A 21,231-nucleotide genomic window follows, 5' to 3' on the forward strand; every position below is an offset into this window, starting at 1 on the left:
TAATTTTTATGTATAACGGTATATTCTTAAAAGAAACACGTTCAAAAACCATTTCTAATCATTTTTTTATTTTAATGTAAAAAAGAGAAGACAAGGCAACATTTAACGACAGATACACTATGGTTCCCTTGGAAAAAGCTGTCTAGCAGGACCCTTTCTGTCAAGAAGAGCCGCAAAGTTATTTTTTTAATTGATAATTTTAATTTTAAACCTTTTGTGATCGTATAAAGGATCATTGTAAACAATAATATCAACAATTTAAGCTTAATTTTAGGACACAATCGAAAAAAAAAATTATGCAGCTCGTTGCAAAACTTGTTTTTTTCAGCACTCGCCGTATTTATCCAAATCGGCGTACCACGTTAGATAAATGCTGAAAAAATGGGGAAGAACACGAGAAAAGGGTGGATAAGCATTTTACCAGTTTGAACCATAGACTAACTCGTTTCTGGAGTTTTTTTTTTTTTTTTGAAAAGGTCCAATAAACCAAATTTTCAGTTTTTGCTTTTTGGGTGTTTTTGAACACCCCTGACTCAAGGCAGTTTCGAAAACACCCAAAAAGCAAAAACTGAAAATTTGGTTTATTGGACCTTTTCAAAAAAACTCCAGGTTTGAACTATTTTGCTCCAGAAATCTTCTTTGCAACTAGTTGCATAAAGAATTTTCAAATAACAATTCATATTTGGTGCCCTCACAGACACGAGATATTATCTTCTGGCTCTGGCAAGACATCGTGGAATTTGGTAATCAAATTTACAGTTTTATTTAAAGAGACCAATCTAGGGTCCAATCAACAAATTTGAATTTAGCTTTTGGGTGTTGTTGAAACTGCCTTATGTCAGGGATACATAGAAACCTCTTTTTACGCGATGCGTTACGATTTTTTATTTTGTCGGTTTCTCTGGAACGACGCAACATTTTTACAATATTTTAAAAGCAATTTGTAGGTTGCTACAATATTGCATGGTTGAAGAGAATTTGACGAAATAAGAAGCGTAACGCCTCCGCCTAAAAAGAGGGTTTTCTGTATCTGAAAACATAAAAAATATCTCTGAAACTCCAGAAAATATCGATATAATTTACAAATAAACAAATAATAACAGACAAGAATTTTGAGGTATCTGACGTTAAAAATATGTTTTATTAAGGTTAGACTATTTTTACAATCAAAATGGTTCAATATTAGGCCAGAGATTATGGCTGACCTTTTTGCACATTTTGGCGCGGTCAAAAAATTAATCAAGATAAGTGCATAAAAAATAATACTTAAAGTAAAAGAACAAAACACAAGCCAAGTCTGAAAGTGTTTCTTTGAACAAAATGGTCCATCTGAACACGGGAAAAAATCTCATCTTAGGATTTAATCTTAAAATGAACTATAAATGGCCGTGCTGCAACCGTATCGTTGTCTTATGACTTATCATTTTTATCAACACCCTCATCACAGGCAAACCTCGTATGCAAAGTTCCAATGTTGAGCTTTGCTATCCGCCAGCAATCTCGCTGTGGTTCTGCACGAGGGACTCAACCTATTGCATCGCACTTGAAAAAGTTGAAAAATGCTCTCGCGTACACCCAAAAGAAGCAGTTCTGGCATTCACTGCTTGTTTGCTAGTATAATTATATTTCATTTTGACTGGTCTTCAGACTTCCCTTCTTCACGTGTACAACAAAGCTCGCCCGATAAGATCATCACCTGGGTGCTGATATTAAATGTATTTCGCTAAACTTTTTCTACCAACAAGACCTGCATGTGCGTTTCGCCGACGCGTCGTGATCTCTGATAACACATATCTAGGCCCCTGTCCTATACCTAGCTGCTGCTGCTTTTCGGTGTAATCTTGACATTATTTTTTTTTTGTCAACAAGCTCGACGGCTTTTGCCGAACCCCGCGATATCTCACACACGGTAGCCGGCACTGGTGTAGGTTGGTTGTCTTTTTTTCCAGGATCATGATGGCGTACGAGACGAAGCTCGAGTTTCGGACCGGAAATTGGTCCCTCAAGTGGATCAAGTTCTTCCTGTTCATGACGAACCTGATGTTTGTGGTAGGTGATTGCTTCAGGTGGGTGGTTATCGTGGTTGAAGCTTTTGTAATTAACTCTTTTGCAGTTTACCGGAGTGCTGGTGATTGCGACAGGAGTTGCCGTCGAATCGGTGTACAAAAATTTCACCAGCTTCGTCGATGAGCAATTCTACTCGCCAACGCTGATGTTTATCGCCGTGGGAGTGATAACGCTGGCGATTGCAACGTTCGGATTTATTGGCACGTTTAGGGAAAGTGCACTGCTGATCAATATCGTGAGTGATGGGGAACGGGTGAAGATGCTCTGGTGGAAATTTAAAATTTTGAATTTCAGTACTGTGGAATTCTGACGGTAGTGTTCTTGCTGGAAGTTACGGCGACCTCGGTCGGAATCTACCACCGTCGCGAGGTAGACGGTATTCTTATGCAAACCCTGAACAGTTCGCTTCAGCGTTACCCGTGGAACAGTAACTTGCAAGAATCGGTTGATTTCATGCAGATTGAGGTGAGTTTAGTGGACACAACGTGACACAAGTTGCTACCTTTCACACTTTCCACGACAATTAGTTGGAGTGTTGCGGTGTAACGAGGTATCAGGATTGGGAGGATGTCTTCGCGGTGGTCGATCTGGACAGTGGGAACCTACAAGCCGAACTACCAGCTTCTTGCTGCCAACTCTACCAGGATGGCGCATGTGTGCCGTTTCAAACTGGATGCTACCAAAGGATGAATGCACTGCTTCGACACTGTCTGAAAACCGTCATCAGTGGACTATTGCTCGTTGCCTTCGTTCAGGTTCGTAATGTAGTAAAGTCAAAGTTATTTGAAAAATTAACCCATTTTCCACAGATTTCCGCGGCGATGTTCTCCTTCATTCTTGGCAAGCGGATAAGACTGATCAAAACCAGATGTTCGCTGGATCGGTCCAAGTATCAAGAGACAATATGTTCGTTCGACTATCGACGTTTGAACGAGATTTCGAATGAAAAACCAAAGATCTAAGCTTTCAACGTTTTTCGGAGTAGCAATCCGGATCGCGTTACCCAAAGTTTACTGCGAAATTATATCCAGCAAACCACCAACGCTATCTCAGCGCCCGTATATCTTATCACTTATTTAGATTAAGATTATAATTACGATGTCAAAATATCCATCGAAAATCAATTTGCTGCCGTAGTGATATCACACCCTGCTCACTCCATCAAATTTCAACCGAACCCCTTTGCTTTACTGCTGCGGATCAGCATTTGCCCAAGATAGCTTCGGACTGCCGTCAGAGCAAAGTTTTCGCTCAGCGTTGTTCATGTCACAGCTGCGAGATGACCGAACGCCTGGAACCTGTCCAACCTGCAAATCGAGTGATCTCGAGGAAGGCACTCTCCATCGTCAAGTATCTAGTGCTGTTGGTGACTGGAATGTGTGTGGTAGGACTGAAATCCCTTATCCGTGTTGTTTCGAGTTGAAAATATACCTTTTACATGTAGGTTATGGAGGTGATCCAGGTTGTTCTTAGTGCTAGTGCAGGACATCTGTTTGGAGAGTTTGAACTTTTCATAGATGATCATTTTATTTCGCTAACCCAGTTCTTGGTAGCCACTGGTATCGTTACGTTGATACTTGTTCTAGTCGGTTGTGTTGGTATTATTCTGGAAAATGTCTCAATTATAACTGTGGTAAGTAGAAATCTGTAGAATTTCGCTGCTAAGAAATGATTTTTGCATGTATTTGCAGTACATCGCACTGTTTGTGACGATGGTAATTTTGGAAACCATTGTGGCCATCGCATCCTACACGATGGGCAATCGAGTTGATAGCATGTTGCGCGTTAACCTGAACTACGCCTTCAACCGTTATCACGGAGACTTGAGTGTTCAACGCTCCGTTGATCACATGCAGCAAAGGGTGGAATGCTGTGGCTTTAAGGGGTATCAAGATTGGTACAATTGGATGATACCGGAGACTGGAGAGAGCCCAGTGCCAGCATCATGCTTTTCGCTGACACATCTTCAAATACCCTTCCAGGGTGGCTGCTTTAGCCTTATGAACCAGCTGATTGGATACGTGGTCAATCTAATGTCATCGGGAACGACCATTGTGATCATATTTCAGGTGATTTGTATCATCAGTGCTGTTGTACTCGTAATTAAACTGAAAAGTTTCAAAAAACATCGAGTTGCGCAAACTTCTTCGAGAACTGATGTTTACAATAACGATGCATTCAATCTTGAACCAATTTTAGAAGAAAAGGTCAGATACTGAGTGGCAACCAGCTAGAACTTACCAAATAATACTCTTATAATAAAACATCCACCATGGATTCATAATAAAACATTCAATAACATCCGAAATTTCGCAACCTCAAGGAATACGAATTTCTAGCAATTGTAAATCCCCCTTTCTGGTCCTGCAACATGGCAAAATACCGAACTAAACCCACCAACACTGTCACCCTCTTATCACAACTGAAGCGCTGCTCTTGACTATATCTGGTACAAATAACACTGCGGCCTGATAAGATATCGTGCAAAAGGGTACAGTTAACGTACGGACAACCACTGTTCAGTTGACGGTCGTTCAGATCGCTGTTGTTTTTTCACGCTTAATTTTTTTGTGAAATTGCGCCAGGTATTTTACAACTCTTTATCCAGCTGGAATAGTATCGCACACGAGTGCCGTTTCAATTCAAGGAAAAGCTCCAACCATGGCGAACGAACGGAGTGATCTCAACACGGGGATGCGCTGCGTAAAGTACATGATCTTCGTCATCAATTTCATGTTTCTGGTAAGTTCGTAATGGATGAATCAGAGCGCGTACTTGCCACAGTAAAAATAGCTTGTCTCGGCATAGGATGATGCGATCGATCCATCTTATCTTATCTGATAAGAGGTTTGCTCGCGAGAATTGCCTTTGTGTTGACACCTCGTCTAGGCTGAAACTGGAATCGAATACTAAATTGACCGAATTTTCAGCTCACAGCGATCCTGCTGGTCACCGTTGGGTCCGCGATCGGAACCATCTTTGGGGACTTTGACACGTTCATCGATTCGCACTTTTCCTCGCCGGCCCAGCTGCTGGTGGCGATCGGCTTCATCATGATGTTCGTGTCGATCTTTGGCTGCGTCGGCGCCGTACGCGAAAGCACCGCCATGATCAACATCGTAAGGACTACCCAAACTGGTTATGATCTTGTACCCTAAAACCACGTTAACTTTCAGTACGGTGTCCTGCTGGCGCTGGTATTTGTTCTGGAAGTGGCGGCTGCCATTTCGGCATTCGCGTTGCGCGGGCAGGTGACGGAAATGGTGCGACGCACCATCAACCAATCCATGGTCAGCTACAACTCGAACCACTACGTTGCCAAGTCGGTGGACTTTATGCAGAGTGCGGTAAGTGTATTGCAACTAATTCAGTTTTAAACTTATTAAACCACTGGTTTTTCCAGTTGGAATGCTGCGGCGTCGAAAACTACCAGGACTGGCGATTCTTCCTGGAAAACGACACGTTTGCGACCAACGGCACTGAAAGCGCACCGCTGGTCGTTCCGGACTCGTGCTGCCAAAAGCCAACGTTTGGCGAGATGTGCCAACCGTTCGAGTACGGCTGCCTCTCGCGCATGGAATGGGTAGTATCGCAAAGCGCTGCCTTGGTAGCAACTGGAGCTACCACGGTGGCGTTTGTCCAGATCCTCGGCAGTATCTGTGCCTTTATGCTAGCGCGTACTATTCGCCGTACCAAGTCGCTTCGGGCCGCTCGGCGTTGGCAGCTACAGCAGAGCCTGGGCATCATGACCAAGCCGCACAATCCGTCCTACACGCAGATGGAAAAGTCCGAGAAGAACGCCGACGAGGAGATGTACTTGCCCAATAGTCCGAGCGTCAACTGAGGATGCACAAACGGTGACTTAGAATTTCAACGGGTATTTTTAATGACAATGAATGTTGTTACATGTGATTAACATAAATATTGGATCTACTCTCAGCAGAAGTATTATGTGAAATAAAAAGAACTTTCTGAAACATAGATACTTTGAAAAGAATTTTTTAAATGCTAGAAACCCACACATTTTTTTTTTGCTTTCCTCACCTAACTAAGGAAAGGCTTTAAAATCACTCAATCAATGAACTTCTTAATCCGTCCTCCTTGGCACACCTTCACGTTTACCTATCTCAGTAGTTTTTCATGTAATTTTGACAGAATATTAACTGAAATTTTAGTAAGGGTTGTCAAAACAACCAAAATTATTGTCAGATTGTTTTGCTGAAAATTCAGTAACATTCTTTTGTAAGTTTGACATTGTTTGCTAATGATTCGGCAATCGTTGCTAAGCTTTTCTGTTTTTATGAGTTGATTTTTATGCCATTTTATGCCAAACCCTTGGCCAAACCTTTGAAAAAACAACTGATGAAGCATCGAGACATTTGTTTTTCATATGTTCCTTACCTTGGCCGACTTTTCTAGAGAGATTATGCATCAAACCGTCGTGCCTCAGGTTTGTCTTATATTTTCAAACATTTTTGTTCCTAAAGGTATGCTTTAAAGTTGCTTTAACGATGAAAATTAGCATAAAAGCGCATATTTTCCAACTTCAAATGAGTGCAACAATTTCCACTTTATCCATACGGAAAACCAAAAACAGCAAAGCAATCCACTTTAACGACCCCCGGGTCTTTTGTGGGCTCTGTTGCAAGTTTCTGCTCATTTCTAGACGTCCGAAGGTTATGTGTGGTGAGTCACCCATAGCCTCTTTTTACGCAAATGGACCGACGTTATACTTCCGTACCCGATAGAAGGCGAGATCAGGCAAATCTCGTCGCGAAAAATGCCACCGGGTCCGTCTGGGATTGAACCCAGGCCATACTGGGGTTTAGAGGCTACCACGCTAACCACTAAACCACCGGACCCGGCCAAAACCAATAATGGGATAATTCATCCGTTCCAGACTGTCTAAATTCCAAAAAGTCACGCGAATCTTCGGTTTGCAGCGTTTGTTTCTGTATGACATTTCGAGGCGAGGCCCTGGGGATTTGACAGCACCGTTTGCCGAAAGTGCGGCGCGTCGTACCGAGGCTGGTTTGCCGCGTGTCTTTTTCGGGAATACGCACAATACCATTCGGTGAATGGGTCACACCCAGGGATGCCAGATACACAGATTTGTCTGTGTTTCACAGACATTTGAGCTCGTGTCAGACATTTTTTGAGGCGCACAGACTTTTTAAAAACTTCATTAAATTGTTATTTTGTAAAAATATCAATCAAAAATTATTTCGTTAGTCTTCAAATGCTTAAAAACACAATTTTTGATGGAATTCTATGACTGTAAATTTATATATTTGACTTTTAGACAGAGGCACAGACATACACAGACTTTTTCACAGACATTTTAAAAAATCATGTGGCATCCCTGGTCACACCACACCGGGTGGGAAGGGTTGCTTCCGTCGGAATCTTCGTGTAGAATCGCCACGTCACAAAGAATCCGTCCAGTGATTTATCGGCCTTCGGCCTGGATTTTGGACTCGCGATCGACGTACAGGAGGTCTTGATGTCCCTGAAGTCATTTGCTACGACCGAGGTCAGTAGGGAACCTTCATCAGTGTTTGGTTGTTTACTTTTTAAATACAAAATTTGAAATTTGTTTTTATCTCTCGTACCCAGTCACGAATTATTCTAGCAGAGCTGGTTCTGTCAGAATCCTGCTAGAACGGTGGAACAATCCTGCTAGAATACTGTAAGAATATCCAGCTCTGTAAGAACCCTGCTAGAATCTTGCTGGAACGTCGTGACTGGGTATGATTCAAAGCGATTTAATCATAAGGAGCCCAATGCAACACAATGTGATGTTGCGCAACAGTCTTCCCAAAAGTTGCATGATTCAACCGGTTCGTCTGATCCCACCGTCGAACCGGTTCACTGCTTGACAGTTCAGTTCATTTTCACGAACTGTCACTCGTCGATTTGTTCTGGTTACGAGTGAAAAAGGTCCGTTTCGATTTTCGCGATAAACAGTGAAATTTTCCCCTAATTCCTGCCTCGTTTGCCCGTTCCAGATCCAACGATGAGTGCCCCGGCCAAGCTGCAGGACATGCCCCCGCGGGGTGGCTACCAGAGCATCCCATTTGCTCGCGTTCCGGCCAAAAAGTACTTCAAAGGTTGGTTATGTCACACTTTGTTTTGATTTTGCGTGGAGAAGTTGACCACCCTCTCTTTCCCCAGGCTGGCAGCTGATTGCGGCGTACGCCGGTTTCACCACCGTCGGCCTGTCGCTGTACTATCTGAACTGCAGGGAGAACCACCGGAACGAAGTGGAGATGCGCGGCGCCCGGAACGTGATTTACGCGCTGCTGCTGGCCGAACGCGACCGCGAATATCTGAAGCAGCTGCGGCGAAACCGCGACGAGGAAGCCGCCCTCATGAAGGACGTGAAGGGCTGGGAGGTGGGCACCTGGTACGGCGAGCCCGTGTTCAAGACGCTGCCCAAGGACAAGCTGGTCGATCCGACCTTTGAGGAGTTTTACGTGCACTCGGCCAGCAAGGACCGGGCCAACCGCAAGAACGTCAAGATGTGGGCGTAAAGCGGTACTGTTTTATGGGAATGGTTTCTCACGTGCAAGCCGCTTCTGGTTTAGTTTGGGGAAGAATGTAAAATAAATAGGTACGATGAGGCAAACATAATACTATATTTTTCATTCCGAATCTCCCCCGCCGAGCGCCCCGCCTCCCAGAAAGATGACAACATACTTGAACATTACAACGCACAGAACGCCAAGAAACAAATAGTAGCACCGCCCTCAGGAGGAGGGCACTCCTCCGGCGTCGCGACGCCGTCCCGAGCAGGTATCGTACAGTGACTCCACGTGACAATCGTAGTACGAAACGCGACAGCGCGGTAACCGACGCCTCAGGCCTTGCTCTTCGGAAAAGTTTTCCGCAATCTCGAACGCCTCGGCCGGTTGTCGCAGGTAGCCGTAGTCCAGGAAGAGCTCACGCAGTTCGGGGAAAGTCGCGACAAGTTGTTGGGCTGCCCGACCGTCGATTGGACTGCTTACCAGTCTGATCTTTTGAAGTTGGTTTCGGCACAGGGACCAGTTCACGTTGTCCAGGAACATTCGCACGAGTTGAAGGATCTTCAGCGCGGGAAGTTTGTTGATGTGGGCGATACAGGACTCGGTGAGAAACTTTAAAAATAGGTTAGTGATTAAAAATAGTTTGATTTCATGTGATTTGAGATTATTACCTTGCCAAATTGACCTCCGCTCATGCCGAACGACAATCGTTGAAGTTTCTGGTACTTGTTGCAAATCGGTTCGAACATCTGAGGAGTCGATTCTTGGTTTGAAATGTAGCTCATATTTAGCAAATTTGGAAAATCTGGCAAAATCACGTCGTTTTCTTCTCCAGGGTAAAAATTGAACTCAGTGACACTATCTGAGGCAAAACTGGTACTTGGAACCGTGCCCTCTTCAAACGTACATCCAATAAGGTGCAGTGTTTTGAGTTGCTTCATTCCGGCTATGGCTATCTTCCATGCTGCAAATTTGGTTGTTGTGTCGAGCAATCTCAGATCGGTTAGCGAAGTCAGCACGTTGAACTGACTAGACTCAAAGACGGCATGTTCTAGTTGCAGTTTTTTCAACGCAATCATTTTCTCAAAAACTTGACCAAAGACTCTGCTGCATTGGTACAGGCCATTGAAATGAAAGGAGTTAATCGCAGCGAAACTACCAGCATTCGGCAAAGTTATAGCCCTGTTTTCGTCTCTCTGATGTATTGAAATGCTCTTCAAACCAGCAAAATCCACATCCAACTTCCAACTCCCACTCAGCGTAACACTCTCAAGGTTACCATTCGCAAGACTCAAAGTAGCTCCACCTTCCGATTTGCACTCAATTTCCAAACTAATCAACCGACCCATCAAAGGCAAACACTCCTCCAAAACACACTTCATCTCCAGATCACTCCCAATCACAGCCAAATGCTGCACGGGCGATTCCAGCAGCAGGCGTTTCCCCAAAGCCACCTTCTCCTCGTCCAACCCGCGACAGTCGACCTGAACTCGGCGACATCGCTGAACCGGTAAGCTGGGCTGCGATTCGCCAAGCGATGGTCCCTTTGTGGAGCTCACGCGAAGAACCAGCTGCTGCTGGCACAGCTTTGGCCCAAACACCAGATCGTGCCACTGTCTGGATACGGTGGCTAGAGCAAGTCGTTCGCGGAATTTGAGGAAGTCCAGGATTATCGAAATGACCTGGAAAGAGTGGTGTTATCGACGTCTATTGGGAAGATTATAATAATACCTCTGGTGGCAAAACTGGAATTTCACTCATTCTTTACGGAAATCTTTGACGCCCCTATCAAACACAAGTCCAGAACTGGACACTTGGACACGGCCCAACGAGTGACTCAGGTTTGTGTTGTTGTTTGTATCGCTGCGAACTGCACAAGCAGGCAGTGCACTTTATGACAGTTCATAACAAGTATAGGTGCACAGTGCTGGTTCAATTATCCGGTAATTTTTAAGAGCGAGTTTTTCACCGATGTGAAACAGGTCGTATCGAGGTGCTCCGATTTGGATGAAACTTTCAGGGTTTGTTTGTCTATACATGAGATGAACTCATGCCAAATATGAGCCCTCTACGACAAAGGGAAGTGGGGTAAAACGGGCATTGAAGTTTGAGGTCCAAAAACCACGAAAAATCTTAAAATTGCTCGCATTTCCGTAAAACTTCATCGATTCCAGTTCTCTTAGATGCATTCGAAAGGTCTTTTGAAGTCCTTCAAAATGTGCTATAGACATCCAGGATTGGTTTGACTTTTTCTCATAGCTTTTGCAAATTACTGATAAAAATTGATTTTTTTAAAACCTTAATAACTTTTTGCAACAGCCTCAAACACCCATACTCCCATAGGTCAAAAGTTAGGGAATTTCATGGACTATAAGCCTACGGTATTAACTTTTTGGCCAATCGCAGTTTTTCTCATAGTTTTACAATTTTTCTATAACAAACATTTTACAACGTTAGTTTTTGCCCAGTAGGCCTCCATAGCGACACTTTTTGGTCTCAATTTTGACATATTCGGAATCCTCAGGAAATTTTACATTAGATTGAGGTGTTGGAATTTTGAATTTGATTGAAAAAAATGCCATTTAGAATTAAATAAAATATTATTTAGCATTTTGTCGGATTATGGGTAAAACAGGCATTCGCCTACTTGATACAGCATTTGACGCATTGAACACAGGGTATGAAAAATCTAACTTTTTTTTTCAGAAATGTTATATTTAATTATTTTCTTAATCAAATTCATAACTCCAACATCTCAGTCCAATGTAAAATTTCCTGAGGATTCCGAATATGTCAAAATTGAGACCAAAAAGTGCCGCTATGGAGGCCTACAGGGCAAAAACTAACGTTGTAAAATGTTTGTTATAGAAAAATCGTAAAACTATGAGAAAAACTGCGATTGGCCAAAAAGTTAATAACGTAGGCTAATAGTCCATGAAATTCCCTAACTTTTGACCTATGGGAGTATGGGTGTTGGAGGCTGTTGCAAAAAGTTATTAAGGTTTTAAAAAAATCAATTTTTATCAGTAATTTGCAAAAGCTATGAGAAAAAGTCAAACCAATCCTGGATGTCTATAACACATTTTGAAGGGCTTCAAAAGACCATTCGAATGCATCTAAGATTTATTTATCATCTTCTTTGCAGACTTCAGGGTTTCTTACTAACTAAGCAACAAAATTCTACTTCTAAACACAGATTTACACACATTAAAGTCAAAATTTTCCAAAATAGTCGAGTGATTGAACTTTCTACAGCAGGCGTCAAGAGGGTTGTGGTGTCCGTAGTTCGTCGTGTGTCTTGGTATGTCGAGAAGCTGATGGTTCCGAAGTTCTCTTGAGGGAACTCGGATGTGGACTTCCTCGAGTAGGTCACTGCAGTCGATGTTGTTCCGCAAGACGTCAAACACAAACAGTCGTTGAAGGAGAACTCTTCTGTGTTGGAGTGTTGGCAGGCCGACCAGAGCGCACAGGTTCGTGTAGGGTGCCAGTGTCACAGGGTCGTTCCAGGGCAACACTCGAGCTGCAAACCTTACGAACCGACGCTGGATACTCTCGATCTTCTGCTGATGGACGGCGTAATACGGCGCCCACACCGGTACGGCGTACTCCAACACACTGCGAACTAGCGAGAAGTACAGCGTTTTGAGGACCCTCACGTCGGTGAAACCAGCAGCATTTCTTCGAAGGAAACCGAGCATAGCGTACGATTTGGCCACGGAGATGGAGACGTGCTGGTTGAATTCCATCTTGCAGTCAATCGTGACGCCCAAGTCCACGATGGAGTGAACGCGTTCGAGTGTGGATCGGCCCATGTTGTACTCCGCAAGATTTGGGCTCCGAATCCTGTAGAACGAGATCAGCTTGCACTTTTTCTCGTTCACTTCCATTCCGTTCTGAACGCACCAGCGAAGCAGCACGTTGATGTCTTCCTGGAGAGCACGGACGTCGTCAGAATCGCCAATTCGCCGGAAGATTTTGAGGTCATCGGCGTACAGCAGCTTGCATGACTGGAGACGGGAACACAGGTCATTGATAAACAGCACGAAAATCAACGGCCCAAGGTGGCTTCCTTGCGGGACGCCGGAAGGAATTTCGTAGCAGGTCGAGAGAGAACCATCGATCTTAACATAGGCGGAACGGTTGACCAGGTACGAGTTGAGCCAACGAGTAACCCAGTCCGGCAGGCCAAGTGCTGTTAGTTTGGCGATAGTTAGCTTGTGGGGGACTCGATCGAAGGCCTTGGCGAAATCAATGTAGACGGCATCAACTTGTTGACGCTTCTCCATCCTCCGGATTATCCAGTTTGTGTAAGCCATCAGGTTGGACGTCGTAGATCGCTGTTTCATGAAGCCGTGCTGGTATTCCGAGATGATGTTTTTCACGGACGGGTAGATGTGGTCAACAAGCAACTTTTCCAATACTTTTGCCAAACAGCTCAGAATTGAGATCGAACGGTAGTTCTCAACTTTGGCGCGACTCCCCGATTTGTGGATCGGGGTAATTGAGGCGACCTTCCACTCCGACGGGAAAGCACCTTCGGAGAGCGAGCGGTTGAAAATGCTTGTGACGGGACGGGCAAGCGAGCTGCAGCAGTTCTTGACGACAGATGGAGGGATCCGGTCCGGTCCCGGGCCTTTTGCTGCATCCACCGAGCCAAGAGCCTTCTTGACTTCCGCAACCGAGAAGATAGTTGGAATTGATGAAGTTTTACGGAAATGCGAGCAATTTTAAGATTTTTCATGTTTTTTGGACCTCAAACTTCAATGCCCGTTTTACCCCACTTCCCTTTGTCGTAGAGGGCTCATATTTGGCATGAGTTCATCTCATGTATAGACAAACAAACCCTGAAAGTTTCATCCAAATCGGAGCACCTCGAAACGACCTCTAGAACAAACCGAGCAGAATCTACAAATACTGCCTCTTAAATAAAAATCTATCTTATGACTAAGATTTTTTTTCAAATTCGAAATCAAAGGATATAAAAAATTGAACAGATAATTTCAATTTTTTTTCTACGAAATTTTTAATTTACTGTTTGATGAATATTAAAAAAAATGGGGTCGATTGAATGCAGCGGGCCGCGTGGTTGCATCATCGATGATTGGAAGGCACGACGACGAATAAATTAAAAGGTTCTTTTTTTATCTTTTTTTTAAATTATAAGCATCTCAAATAAAAGTTAACAAGCCGCTGCTAACATCTCCAAATACATTTTTGGTTTGATGATCAATAAAATTGTGTTTTTTTTTTATTTTCATGTCGGTTTAGTTAATACGGAAGGTACTAGAAATTTAGTTACCGTCAGTGGGGGTGACTATGGGTCAAAAAACGATACACCTCTCTTAATTTCTTAATAACAAAAATTGTTAAAAACCTTTCAACGTAGATTTGTTCTTAGATAGTTTACTAACATTTTCCCAAAATATGGTGGATTTTCATGAAAACTACCTTAAATGCCAACAGTTTGAAAATTGACCTAATCTCACCCCTTAGAGGAAGTGACATTGGGTCAAGTGAAACTAAAATGATGCTCAAATACAACGATATGGTAAAAACAAGTCATCCAACAGTGTTTCATGTTCGAGGGAATCGTATTGACACGATACAATGTTTGAAGTGTAGATTTTCAAACATTTGGGTAGTTTTCGAGCAATTCTAACAAAAAATATTAGAAAAATGATTTTTCGAGAGGTCATTTTTGGCCAAAAACGTACTTTAGACAGCTGCCAAAATAACAGGATTTGTTCTAGGAACGAGATTTTTTCAGCGAAATATCTTAAGATGTCCCCTACACAACCCCTTCAACAGAATTAAGTTTTATTGAGAAGAATCTGAGAAATGGTAAAATCCGTAAAAAAATCACTTTGACCCAATCTCACCCCCCAGACCCAATGTCACCCCCACTGACGGTATGGGTTTGGTAAACGCAAGCTTTGTTCCGAAATTGTAGTGAAAAATATATGAGTCATTCTCCGCCAACTCACACAGCAGTTGCCCGACCCCTCTTCGATTTGCGTGAAACTTTGTCGTAAGGGGTAACTTTTGCCCCTGATCACGAATCTGAGGTCCGTTTTTTGATATTTCGTGACGGAGGGGCGGTACGACCCCTTCAATTTTTGAACATGCGAAAAATACGTGTTTTTCAATCATTTGCAGCCTTAAATGGTGATTAGATGAAAATTTGGTTTAAAAGGGACTTTATGTAAAATTGGACGCCCGATTTGATAGCGTATTTAAAATTCCGAATGAACGTATTTTTCATTAATAAAAAAAAAAACACTCAAAAAGTTTTAAAAACTCTGCCATTTTCCGTTACTCGACTGATAAAGATTTTGGAACATGTCATTTTATGGGAAATTTAATGTTCTTTTCGAATTTAGAATTTTAGAACAAAAATTTTCATTTTAAAATTTCGTGTTTTTTCTAACTTTGCAGGGTTGTTTTTTAAAGTGTAACAATGTTCTACAAAATTGTAGAGCAGACAATTACAAAAATTTTGATATGGGGGAAGGTGGGCCAAGACGACCATATGGGGCAAGAGGAACAATCGCTCGTACGGCCGTAATTTTTACAATTTTGATTATGTCCAGTATGAGTAATTGTTGCTAGCAGTGCAATTAGCTGATTCTATTACCACATAACCGCCAAAACGACGTAAACGCCACGGGGCATAAGATTTAATGAAGTTTTTTTCAAAACCTTTGTTTTCTTATAATATTTTGAAAGTACAAAATAAGGCTTAGGGTTCATTTTAAGGCTCATTTTATCAAAATGCTTTCCCTAGACCAGTAGTGTCCCAAACAATGATTTGCACCTATTATAAAGTGTGATTTAACTTTTGGTTATTTTTGTTGAGAGCTTTTAAAAAATATTGTTAAGGTGGGGCAAGTGTACCATATGGATTTTTAGTATGAAAAAATTACGAATTGCTGCAATAACATATTTTATTGGGAAATAAATATCTATACCGTAAACCGGGGTGACTTTGATAGGATTTTAATTTGTTTTTAGAATATTTTCCAACAGGTAAGGTTTTTCTCAAGATTATTATTTTTAAAACATGTACTGGGGTAGACCACACAAAGTCCATGCACTATTTCGGAAAAAAAGTTTTTTCAATAATGTTTAGAAAAATAGTTACGTTAAAAATTCTTAGTTTGAATTCCGGGGTGACTTTGATAGTCATAGTTTTTCTTGTTAAAATCATATTTAAGATGTTCAAACTTCATTTGTACGTTAAATGTACCATCACTAAAGTAGCTGATATAGTTTTTAAGAGAAAAAAAATCCATGTTTATATTTAATTAACTACGTGTATAAGCTTTTAAGCAAAATACATATAAATTTTAGGTAAAATTGTTAAAAAGTCGGAATTTTGCCTGAAATTTGTTAAAACTAGTTTTGTTTATAAAATTATCGATTTATATTGCATTTTATACTGAATTCGAAGCACGAATCACAAGTTTTCACATTTTACATGAAATTTGTTCAACTGAAATTGCCTATAAATTTAGAGAGTTTTTATAACTGTGTTTCAAAAACACATATTATTTATTTTTTACAAACTTTTTTAACCTTCTCCTAGTGGAAAATTGTCCAAAGAATCCGAAAATTCATTCCGTTTTCCGATTAAAAATCATGTTCATTGAGAAAATCATGACACTTTGAGAAGTTTAAAATAATGACTTTCATGAACATTTTCTTAACTATAGTTAACTAACTTTTTAAACTTGTCAAAATTTTTTGAAAAGTTCTTCTTGAGGTACTTTGAATACTTCTCTACCACGGTCAGTATGTTTCTAAACCATTCCTTACGTATTTTAATTGTACTCTTCATTTTGCGGAAAAATCGCAAACCTATCAAAGTCACCCCGTTTTACGGTATATAAAAAATTTCGACGGTTTTGTTCGAACGCGAATCAGTTGATAACGGAAAGTCGGATCGGAGCGCTCTTTGCTGCGTTGGGTTCGTATAAGCCCAAGGAAGGTTCTTACGCTAAAGAGTGACAACTTTGGCCACTCCGGAACATATTCCGGAAGATCTGCAGATTGTATGGGAATAGTTGCGTAAAATAAAATGTTGATCACAGGAGGCTGAATAAGCCAACAAGCTAAAAACGTCAAGAAGTGAAAAAATGACAAGACGAAGTTTGTCGGGTAAGGCTTGTAAATATATAAAAGTTCTTAAAAACTGATAAACAATTGTTAAAAAAATGTCCATACAAAATAAAGTGATATTATAAAAATTTACCATTTATCACCTAAGTAATTATTTAAAAAAAATCTCGACTATGTTTTCGAAGTCTTCCAAATTTATTTTAAAAAAATCTAGCAAAAAGAAGCGCAACTTTTTGATTTTAATCCTCCAAAACACATAAAAAATATATTTTTTCGAAAAAAGTATTTTTGCGCAAATCGATTTTTATGTTTTTCGAAAACAATAAATAATGGGTATTTTTTTTTAGAGTGTATAATTTTTCCCAAATTGTCCCTACCTATCGATTAATATACGTGAAGATGGGTCTAGGTGGTCTTATTAAAAGTTCATTTTCCTAGTAGTTTTATTGTGGTTATATGGGATACTTGCATGAGCAGGACAGCCTGCTTGTTCATAAATCCACATTTGCCCATTTACATTGTTTTGCTTGAATTGCTCTGTACAATATTTTTTCCTAAATCAAGGAGCCTTTACACTACCGCAAACAAACAAATAAACTCGCACTTTTTCGTGTTTGACAGTTTGCCAAACTCCCGCAAACAAGGCAAAACAACCCAGGCAAGGCAAAATGTATGCAGGTTGACGTTTGTACAAACAAATCCAGGCAAACAAACAAAGCAGACAAACTGGCAAACTGTCAAAAAATACGAGTTTGTTTGTTTGTTTGCCGTAGTGTAATAGCTACTTCACCAATTCCTCTTTATGGGCCGGTACGCACCTCCAAAGAAATGGGTCGCTTCCGCTGAGGCCAACTTAATTTTTTTTCTTGACAGTTTTTTTTAATGTGCACTCTACATAAACATAAACCGACAAGATAAACCAAAACTATACTCCCCAAACCCCTGATGATTTATCTCGATTCACGATAGTTGACAACAGTTACCATGCGCAGCATCGTGCACGTCACGTTTCTAACAAAACATGAGTCATACACAAGTAGAGCCTCGGACGGGCCCTGATTTAAAAAATGACTGAATATCCTGTTTTACCACCAGAGGTAACCACTTTCCCTTAGTATTAAAGTAATGATAACTTCCGTACCGTCTACAGGTTATTTCACTGATCCTGGAATTCCTCCCGTTCAGAGAACGGCTAGCTACCGCTGCTGTATGCAAACAGTGGTACGATTTGGTTTACGGAACCAAGTTTTGCCGTCAGCGGCTGGTTTTACGCGTGGAACCCGGCAATAATCTGGTGCAACTTCAGCAGAACAACAGCTTACTGCTCCAGCGATGTCGCGCGATGCAACTGCAGCTCAGCGGAATAGACGACGAGGGTATCGTTTTGCTCAAGGACTTACTGATGGCGAAAGCTGCGATGTTGCGATTGTCGGTTGTTGGGAGTACTCGGGAGTTGAAATCAATCTTGGAAGATACGCTTCCTGGTTTGGACCAGTTGATCGGGTTGGAAATTGAATTATTGGCGGAGCCAAGCTCGGAGCTGGAAGAAGTGACTTCAGGTGAACTCGGGGAGGTTCCTTCAGAAAATGAAGAAGACCGTGTCCTAAACATGATAAGCGATTGTGGCGGAGCTTCTACTTTCATAACAACATTGAACCTAACCAATAGTAGCATGAAGTATCTTGCACTAAAAGATACAAATTGTGATCATACTTATATCGATGGAAACTTTCCGTCATTGACAAATGTTTCAATGCGTAATAGTGTTCTTTGTTCGGCGTCCGATGATGCATTCGATTTGGAAGAATTGAGCTTATCACATTTTGATGGTAGCACGGAGAGCGACGACGAACCAGTTTCCGACGAAATGGCTAACTTGAAAAAACTTTACCTCGCAAACACTAGCATCGATTCAAGAACATTAAGATTTTTGGCACTGAACGAGCTACGTTTGGTCGAAACAAAAACAGTTTTCGCATCGTTACGAGATTCGATATCTGCGATGAAGCAGCTTCTAAAGTTGGAACTGGTTGATGTTACGTTTCAAGAAGACACGCTGCCAAACACAAGATTTACCTCGGACAGTATTACCAAATTTAAATTTTACTGTGCAAAAGATTACACAGTTAAAGTGGACTTTCAGAACTTGGAATGCCTTTCCTACATTTCCACCTCACAAGTTGCACCCGAAATATTCGAACAGATTTGGATCAACCACGGGAAACTTCAACGATTGTCGTTCGGTGTCTGCGAAGGACAACTTGGCACAGTAACTACTTCAAATCACATGAGCTATAAACCTCAAACTAATCATTAAACTATCTTTCAAGTTCCTCACGAAGTCATCCCTCGCCCACATGAACAACCTTCCCACGCTTAAAATCCTCCAACTCGTTCGGATGTCTCTGGACAACGTAGACTGGTCCCAGTGCCGCCACCGTAACCAACTTCAAAAGATCAGACTCGTCTGCTGCCCAATCGATGGCCGTGGAGCCCTACAACTTGCCGCGACTTTCCCCGAACTGCGTGAACTGTTTCTGGACCATTGCCATCTGCGACAGCCGACCGCAGCGTTCGAAATTGCGGAAAACTTTTCGGAACAGCAAGCCCTGAGGCGTCGGTTGGAACGTTGTCGAGTTTCGTACTACGATTGTCACGTGGAAGATCCGCTTGGTTCCTGTTGAAATGAGTATACTTGAAGCAATGTACACTGATCAATTCTCTACAAAATCGGTAATTTTTCTTTAATTTTAATTTTTGTATTTTTTAATCCGCTTGAAACCTTATAGATGCCTTTGGTATGCCCAAAGAAGCCATTTTGCATCATTAGTTTGTCCATATAATTTTCCATACAAATTTGGCAGCTGTCCATACAAAACTGATATATGAAAATTCAAAAATCTGTATCTCTTGAAGGAATTTTTTGATCGATTTGGTGTCTTCGGCAAAGTTGTAGGTATGGGTACGGACTACACTGGAAAAAATGATACAGGGTAAAACAATTTTGGGGGATTTTTTATTTAACTTTTTGTCACTAAATGTTTAAGGGAACATCAAATGATTTTTTTTAAATTTCCAAAATGGCAAAAAAATCTTTAACCGAGTTATACATTTTTTAAGCAATACTGATTTTTTTTTGCATTTTTTCAAAAAATCGAAAAATTGGTCGCAAAATTTGTCAACTTCATTTTTCGATGTAAAATCTAATTTGAAAAAATAAATAAATCAATACTAACATTTTAAAAGGGCCGAACATTCAATATTACGCCTTTTTGAAATGTTAGTCTTGATTTAATTTTTTTGAAAATATTGCTTTCGAAAAAATCGGAAAAATTTGACGAATGTTTCATATTTTAATCTAACCATTAGTTGCTGAGATATCGATAGTAGAAAATGGTAGGTTGTTTGGGTGAGACTTGGAAAACATCAATTTTCCCATTTTTTAATCTTTGCACGGCAATATCTCAGCAACTAAAGTTCGTTTCAACAAAGTTCGAAAAAGCAAAATATAGAAAATTTTCTCAGCTTTAAATTATTTTTTCAAAAGTGGGCAAACATGGGCACTAATCTAAAAAATTAATAAATGCGACTATTTTCAAAAAAGTTACCTAAAAATGGCTTTAACTTGAAAACGGTGCACTTTATGAAAATTTCACTTAAGTACTTTTTTATTGCAAATTTGATTTTACATCCAAAAATGAAGTAGAAAAATGTTTGCGACCGATATTTCGATTTTTGAAAAAATAAGTATTGATTCACAAATTCATAACTCGGTCAATGATTTTTGGCCCGTTCTGGAAATTTCTAAAAAGTTGTCATTTAAAGCACATTAGAAAAAAAAGAAAAAGTTTTTTTTTTGCAGATCAAATTTTGGTGACAAAAAGGGGAAAAAAATCACAAAAAAAAATTTACCGTGTATCATTTTTTTAGTGTAGACCTTATCTATACCTACGTTTTGCCGAAGACACCAACTCGATCAAAAAATTCTTTCAAAAGATACAGATTTTTTAATTTCCATATATCATTTTTGTATGGACTGGACAGCTGCATTACATGGACAAACAAATGATGCAAAATGGCTTCTTTGGGCATATTAAAGGCACCAAAAAAGTTTCAGCCGGATAAAAATACAAAAAAAAATCGAATGACCTCAGAGAATTGCTCCACTACTTATTGTGTTGAATATATTCTAGATAAATATGACAAAAAGATGTACTTTTGAACCTCTCAAGGAGCTTTTTTTGATTACATAATGATAAATGATATGGTTTTAAGCAAAATAGTTTTTAAGGAAATTGAAAACGCAAATTTTGACCACCCTGTTCTAGCTACGATCACCCTAATTGCCAAACAAACAAAGAACGGGTACCATTACTTTTGCCAAGGAACTTACAAGCATGGGCGTCCATGCCGGGAAATCCCGGCCAAAATTTCCAGGACTTTTTTCAAAGCCATCGAACAATGTTTTGAAATCAAGAAAAATAAAATAACTGATAGTTTTATTTAAAAAAAAAAGTTCAAG

The 21,231-nt window shown here is 40.7% G+C and overlaps 6 protein-coding genes across 8 annotated transcripts; 5 read left to right on the forward strand and 1 right to left on the reverse strand.

Moving 5' to 3' along the window:
• Positions 1–1,888: 1,888 nt before the first annotated feature.
• Positions 1,889–3,178, forward strand: LOC120425205 (CD63 antigen-like). Its single transcript, XM_039589636.1, has 5 exons — positions 1,889–2,049; positions 2,114–2,302; positions 2,362–2,532; positions 2,595–2,822; positions 2,877–3,178. Exons 1-5 carry the CDS (start codon positions 1,954–1,956, stop codon positions 3,027–3,029), a joined length of 837 nt encoding a protein of 278 aa, XP_039445570.1. The 5' UTR covers positions 1,889–1,953; the 3' UTR covers positions 3,030–3,178.
• A 141-nt stretch (positions 3,179–3,319) lies between these two features.
• Positions 3,320–4,325, forward strand: LOC120425206 (leukocyte surface antigen CD53-like). Its single transcript, XM_039589637.2, has 3 exons — positions 3,320–3,451; positions 3,512–3,700; positions 3,759–4,325. The coding sequence occupies exons 1-3, from the start codon at positions 3,347–3,349 to the stop codon at positions 4,284–4,286; spliced, it is 822 nt and encodes a 273-aa protein (XP_039445571.1). The 5' UTR covers positions 3,320–3,346; the 3' UTR covers positions 4,287–4,325.
• Positions 4,326–4,594: 269 nt separating this feature from the next.
• Positions 4,595–6,048, forward strand: LOC120425191 (CD63 antigen-like). 2 transcript variants are annotated; one of them, XM_052709004.1, is made up of 5 exons: positions 4,595–4,652; positions 4,715–4,809; positions 4,998–5,186; positions 5,244–5,414; positions 5,471–6,048. In XM_052709004.1, the coding sequence occupies exons 2-5, from the start codon at positions 4,729–4,731 to the stop codon at positions 5,909–5,911; spliced, it is 882 nt and encodes a 293-aa protein (XP_052564964.1). In that variant the 5' UTR covers positions 4,595–4,652; positions 4,715–4,728; the 3' UTR covers positions 5,912–6,048. The 2 variants fall into 2 exon arrangements, with proteins under 2 accessions (XP_052564964.1, XP_039445556.1); XM_039589622.2 differs by lacking the exon at positions 4,595–4,652 and having other exon boundaries at positions 4,659–4,809.
• A 1,928-nt stretch (positions 6,049–7,976) lies between these two features.
• On the forward strand, positions 7,977–8,700 carry LOC120425201 (NADH dehydrogenase [ubiquinone] 1 alpha subcomplex subunit 13-like). Its single transcript, XM_052709006.1, has 3 exons — positions 7,977–8,007; positions 8,076–8,177; positions 8,242–8,700. The coding sequence occupies exons 2-3, from the start codon at positions 8,084–8,086 to the stop codon at positions 8,598–8,600; spliced, it is 453 nt and encodes a 150-aa protein (XP_052564966.1). The 5' UTR covers positions 7,977–8,007; positions 8,076–8,083; the 3' UTR covers positions 8,601–8,700.
• LOC120425200 (uncharacterized) lies at positions 8,508–10,481 on the reverse strand. The gene is made up of 3 exons (XM_039589631.2): positions 10,323–10,481; positions 9,263–10,273; positions 8,508–9,203 (listed from the first exon to the last, which is right to left on the reverse strand). Exons 1-3 carry the CDS (start codon positions 10,350–10,352, stop codon positions 8,817–8,819), a joined length of 1,428 nt encoding a protein of 475 aa, XP_039445565.1. The 5' UTR covers positions 10,353–10,481; the 3' UTR covers positions 8,508–8,816.
• Positions 10,482–17,154: 6,673 nt separating this feature from the next.
• LOC120425198 (uncharacterized) lies at positions 17,155–21,219 on the forward strand. 2 transcript variants are annotated; one of them, XM_039589628.2, is made up of 3 exons: positions 17,155–17,806; positions 17,860–18,978; positions 19,040–21,219. In XM_039589628.2, exons 1-3 carry the CDS (start codon positions 17,777–17,779, stop codon positions 19,391–19,393), a joined length of 1,503 nt encoding a protein of 500 aa, XP_039445562.1. In that variant the 5' UTR covers positions 17,155–17,776; the 3' UTR covers positions 19,394–21,219. The 2 variants fall into 2 exon arrangements, with proteins under 2 accessions (XP_039445562.1, XP_039445563.1); XM_039589629.2 differs by having other exon boundaries at positions 17,380–17,806; positions 17,895–18,978.
• The last annotated feature ends 12 nt before the right edge of the window (positions 21,220–21,231 follow it).

Source organism: Culex pipiens, chromosome 2 (genome assembly GCF_016801865.2).
Source record: "Culex pipiens pallens isolate TS chromosome 2, TS_CPP_V2, whole genome shotgun sequence".
Lineage (NCBI taxonomy): Eukaryota > Metazoa > Arthropoda > Insecta > Diptera > Culicidae > Culex > Culex pipiens.